The 6000-nt window shown below is 37.8% G+C and overlaps 1 protein-coding gene across 1 annotated transcript in view; it reads left to right on the top strand.

The window, feature by feature from the left end:
• Positions 1-862: 862 nt before the first annotated feature.
• Positions 863-6000, top strand: part of Cfap43 (cilia and flagella associated protein 43) — an 87558-nt gene continuing 82420 nt past the window's right edge. Inside the window, exons 1-2 of the mRNA XM_026401120.2 lie at positions 863-936; positions 2303-2556. Coding sequence (XP_026256905.1) covers positions 863-936; positions 2303-2556 — 328 coding nt within the window. The remainder of the gene's footprint in view (positions 937-2302; positions 2557-6000) is intronic.

The following is a 6000-nucleotide window of genomic DNA, read 5'->3' as shown; positions in this document are numbered from 1 at the left end:
AATAGGAGTAAAGGATTATTGCTTCAAAATGTCTGATGTAATCCTCCTTATTTTTATCTTTAAGATTTCTCCTTGCCTCAATCTCTTGGAATATGCCTATAGTTTATTATGATCCGTGTATTGTCATTGCCATTCTCACCTGTTCTCAAATACATTTCACTTTCTTTGGAGAATTTCTCTCTTTGCTTTTTTTTTTTTTTAAGTTGGCAATGGCAAGAAGGAAAGAAGAGAAAGAAAAAAAAGAAGGAGGGCCAAGGAAAAGAAGAAAGGAGAGGATGAGAGAGGGAGTGAGGAAAGAAGAGAAGCAATGACAAGCTGTTGGCCGATTCATCAGCTTACTTCCTGAAACCGTCTACTTCCTTGAGGTAGCAGAAAGCACATTTGAAAGTGTTTTTCAGCAACTGAGGGTTGGACATTCTGGATTTAGTCTAGCCCTAAACTTAAGTCCCACCCAGCTTTTAGCTGATGGGGCATATGAAGCGTCAATGAGATATTGTCCGTATGGCGCTCAAAACAAAGTTTGGCATGGTCAGGACTCAAAATAATAGCTGTTTGAGGTTTGTTAATATCGTAATTATTTGCTTAGGATGGTACCACTTCAGCACCCGTCCCCAGGGGCCCGCCCTCCGCTTCGCTCGCGCTCGCCCTCGCCCATTGGCAGAAACGCGGAAGCACTTCCACCAATCCGCTTGACTCCGCAAGACCCGGGCAAGGGGCGGAGCCAATGGGCGCAGGGTTACAGTCTCCTGGATACGGCTGTAAACAGTGGAGGTTTCTCGAGCCTCGCAGCCCCAACAGCCGAGTAACCGTTACAGACCCCAACTCGGTCCGGCGCTTGCTGCCCGCCGCCTCGCCGAGGCCCATGGCGCAAAACAGGGAAGGAGAAGAGAGTCCCTATGCTGTCTCTTCCCCCAGCGGCGCGACGCTGTCGGTGAGGTGCGGCGTCCACAGCCCCCGGCCAAAATTAAGTCTTGCGGAAACTCCTGACCTGTGTGCCTTCCCTACCCTCCGCTTCCTCGCCTTCCGTACACCCGTCCTCCCCGCAACTTCGCCTTCTTCTCCGCCACCCGCAACCCTCCTCACAGACTCAGTCCTGTGTGACCTTTTATGACCGCTCTTCCTCCCCCTTATTCAAGAAGGGTCTCCAGGCCCCTACCGGTTTCCCGCCTCCCCCCACCCCTTCCATTTTTCTGCCATTCTGACCCTTGAGCGCTTGCCTTTTATTCCTCTGCACAACCTTTCATTTCTACTTCCTTTCTTTGGCTAAGGGTTGCCTGCAGTGACCTGGTTCCCCTGGCCTTTCATACATATCCCCTGCCCCACCCCCATCCCACAGATAGCCCCCATTCCGTTCTTGCAGTATTTAGCGACATCCCCCCCCCCACACCACCACCACCAAAACCAAAATTAGGACGTCAAATCCTGTTTTCTCTCATCCACTAACTGGATTGATGTGCATTCGTAGTGTGCTCTGAAAAGCATAAAGCGTCACACAGATGCAGGTGGTATTTATCTCCTCACCTACATTGGTACCCGGGGTCTATTCAATACAGCATCCTCTGTCCACCCTGCTGTCTCTTCACATTCCTTGAGGTCACTCAACAAACCAGTGCCCTTCTCTTGCCTTCTCTGCGTCTTAAAGCTTATCTTAAATATTTAAATAAAAATAGAATCTCTCTTATCTCAGACTCTCCTTCCTTCCAGCATATACCTAACCACGCACTCCTCACTTAAAAGTACATTCCTTTTATATTCTAACCTATCATTTACATCGACTACATTCTTTGTTTTCTTCATTTATCTGTATTTTTAGGCCTAAATTATGGCCGCATATTCTTTATCTATGTAAAGAAGAAATTTTCCTATTTATCTTACAACCACAAAGAATGTTGCACTACCCCAAGTTTTTTTTTTTAAGTTTTTTAGAAATTACTGATTATAAAAGAAGGGCCCAGGATGCACCTTGTTTTCTATTAGAATCAAGTTCTTTTTCCTCTGTGTTGTTTTCACCTTTTTTCTTTCAAGTATAGAAGACCCCAGAAATCCTTCTGAGGCTTTCTTAGGCTCATTCAGAGAGGATTTTTTTTTAACTGAAAAAATTATCAATAAACAGCTCTTGAGAACTGTTCTCAAAGCTAGAAGATGTATGAATTTCTTTTTTAATCTTGCAGGTTATTTTGGCTAGGAAGGCAGTAAAAATAGATGTGTTTCAAACATTTTGATGAGTTTTTGTTCACTTTGTTAAAGAGAAGAAAATTATTTGAAATATATTATATTGATGGTGACATATCTCTTCCCAAAGATGGGTGCAAGGATTCCCTAAGCAGAATGTTCATTTTGTTACCGAAGACACCATTTGCTACCCTAGTGGGAATTACGTAATATTTATTAATATTGAAACCAAGACAAAGACTGTACTCCAGTGTATTAATGGAATTGTGGGCGTCGTGGCAACTAACATTCCTTATGAAGTTGTGGCTTTTTCTGACCGGAAGCTAAAACCCAACATCTACATATACAACTTTCCTGGATTGACCAGAAGGACCAAATTAAAAGGTATCCTGGGGGAAGCGTCCTCTGTCCATAACTAAAGATTTTTTGTTATAATATATGACCAAATCTAGTTCTCATAAATGAAGGTAGTTTGTATTTTAAAGGTTTTTGTTTTAAATAGAAATCAAACTAAGCACTGAATTTTTAAGTAAGTGGGCTGAAACCCTGCTATTCAAAATGTGGTCTGCTTACCATCAATATTGGTGCTACCCAGGAATCCTTTTAAAATTGTAGAAACTGGTTTCCACCCAGACCTACCAAATCAGAACCTGCATTTTTAAAATATTTTTTTTTTAGTTGTAGATGGACACAATGCCTTTATTTTATTTATTTATGTCTATGTGGTGCTGAGGATTGAACCCAGGGCCTTGCATACACGAGGCAGGCAGGCGCTCTGCCACTGAGCCACAACCTCAGCCCCCAGAACCTGCATTTTTAACAAGACTTCCCAGGTGAATCATATGAACATTAAACTTTGAGAAGCACTGGGCTAGAATACTGTCCTTTTTCAGAGCAATGATTTTTTTCTTTCCTGATGATTTATTGAAAATTCAGTGAATTGATGTTTGTATAATTTATAAGGACAAGTCTCACCCATTAAATTGGGATAATGTTAAGGCTGTGGTAATGAAGAAACACACACACACACACACACTGTTCATCAGGGTCACCTACTTTTTGATCTACTCTTGACTTATTCATGGATACAGTTGACCAAGTCTGAGCTGCTATACATTTCCTGATCCTCCATGTAACAATTCTCATATTTAATACACCGTAGTCAGAAAGTTCATGCTGGCCCTAGTTCTGAAATCTCGTAGGTTGAATGAGTGTTTGGGTGACATAGAAAATGGCACAATAACCTTTATTTAAAATTAAAACATTTTATTTGTGGGTAAATATATCTGTGTTCTCAACAGATTAAGACAACTTTTTAAAATATAATCCATTCTCATGTTAGGAACTGTCCATGTGGACTATAACCACTCTTCACCCTTACAAATTCCCCAGCTTATTTATTTGTTCATAGCCCTCTGCAAGCAATCAGAAATTAATTCAAGCTGGTGGACAACGTACATACCAAAAAATGAAACCCTAAAAGAATTCACGATGAAAGTATGAATAAATCATCAAGGATACCTATTATTACCACTGTTATTTAATGGTGTAATAGCCAATTCTGATGTCCTACCCAATTCAACAAAATATAAAACTGAAAAAAATATAACTATGTTTGGAAAGCAGCTTATGGGTGATGCAATAGTCTGCTATGACCAATAAAAGAATTTTCAGTAAGATGGTTTCAAAATACATACCCATGTAAGTATAAGATTTAAATACTTAGGAGTAATCCAAAAACATAATAGTGAACTAGATGAAGAAACAATATCACTAAAGTATTTAACTCCATAGAGACATATATTCCTGGCTGGAAAACTTGGTTATTATAAACAAATATTATTTCTAATATTTGTTACAGAAAATAACTCATAGGTTTATCTTATTTTAGAAACAAGGAATACTGAAATGATCCAGAGTCAATCTGGGAAAAAAGAAAAGAGCATAATTTGAAAGAGGATGGAGGCAAGACAAAAGGTCTTTGTAGCATCTTGGTGCTATCATAATTAGTAGTGTGCTTTTGGTACAGGGACCTCCAGGTCTGTAAAGGAGTTGTGGGCAAAATTTAGAAAAGCTAAGCATATGGTGAAGGAAACTCTCACATAAAAAGGATATGAATTATTCAACAATGATGTTAAGAAAAATATTTGAACAAAAGTATCAAATGGGATACTCGTTTAACATATTTAACTCATTTAACGTATATGCTATACGTTAAATGTATCCATTTGAAAAGTAGAAGAAAATGTGGTAGAACACAGAAATGATTCAAACACAATTAAAAATAAAAGATTCACATATTTAATTACATACAAATTTAAAGCTTTTTGAACATCAAAAATACCTTGCAAAATTAAAAGACAACATGCCAAGGAAAATATTTGGAACAAATATAATCAAATATTTTCAGAGAATTTATGAAACTATAAGTAAAAAGACAAACATCTCTGGAGAAAGATGGAAAAGGAACTTGCCTAGACAAAAGATTACAAATGACCAAAGACATCGAAAAAGTCCCATCTCAATATTCACTTTAAAAAGTGTAAACTGAGATGCTGTTTTTATGCCAATTGAGGTCACAATTTTTTAAAGATCATGATTGCTAGGCAGAGTACAGTGAAATTGGTGGCATTCTTTTTTGCCAAAAGTGGGAGTATTAGCTGATAGAGTCTTTCTGGGAAATATTTACAAGAAAAAGAGTTCAAGTTTAAAGAAATACAGTAATCAGAAATGTGGTCACAGATTTGCGCAAAGAAGTTTCAAGTAGGGTCCTTATAGCTAAAGATGGAAAATAACCCACATGCCCATATGGATATGGTTAAATAAGTTAAAACCTCCCATAAAGGGGTATTATCACAAGCACTAAGGATTACATTTTTATAGAAACATTAATGATCAAATGCTCACATAATATGAACAAAAAAAATAGAACTCAACTGTATGTATAACCCAAATTCCATTGTAAATGGAGTATTTATTATATATAGTATTCAAGCCATGATTATAGCTACAAAAGCTACATTTAAAGAACATGTACTTTTAAAGTGAATAAATAGAGGAAAATACCAGAAAAAAATTTTCCAAATTTGGTGATAGAATCACAGAGAATATATTTTTCTCCCCTCCTCTCCCCTTTTTTGTATTTTCTTCAAAAAATCATATTTTTAATTTAAAATGTATATACAATTAATAGTTTTCAATTATCAGGGGCAACTGTATAGCAATCATTCTATTAAAGCCTCATCCACAGAAAAAATTTTATTTTTGTATGGATGCTTCATTAGTATATATTGCTTTCTTTGTTAATTAGACAATGCTAAATAGATTCAATTAATGGCAAATTTACATTTTAGGATTATATTATGGTCAGATAAAATGAGAAAGGCAAAAAAATTGGAAACGGGGCCATTGAAAATACATAGATTAAGTGATGAATATAAAGGCAGACCAGAGCACAGGCAAAACTTGTACCTGTAGACCCACCTGAGTAGAAAAAGCGAAGGAAATCACACCCCCAATCCTGGGAAGCAGAAACAAACACTACCCTTTCTCAGCATCCCCAGGGTGCACATTTTAAACACTGTTATTGCTGAGACTTTAATTTCATTAAGTCATTGAGGCTGGCCTTGAATTTGTGATCCTCCTGCCTCAGTCTCCCAAATTGCTGGGATTATAGGTGTGCACCACCACACCCAGCTCTTTTAAAGTAAAGTTGCATTTCTTTAACTTGATGTACAAATCAGAACAGAGCTTTTTGAGGTTCCAAGAATTGGAAAATATTAAGCTGAGGGGCTAAATATGGCCTCGAAATAGAACATGGAGATAAGC

The sequence above is a fragment of the Urocitellus parryii genome, chromosome 5 (assembly GCF_045843805.1).
Source record: "Urocitellus parryii isolate mUroPar1 chromosome 5, mUroPar1.hap1, whole genome shotgun sequence".
NCBI classification, from domain to species: domain Eukaryota; kingdom Metazoa; phylum Chordata; class Mammalia; order Rodentia; family Sciuridae; genus Urocitellus; species Urocitellus parryii.
This window is presented reverse-complemented; position numbering and strand designations above follow the sequence as displayed.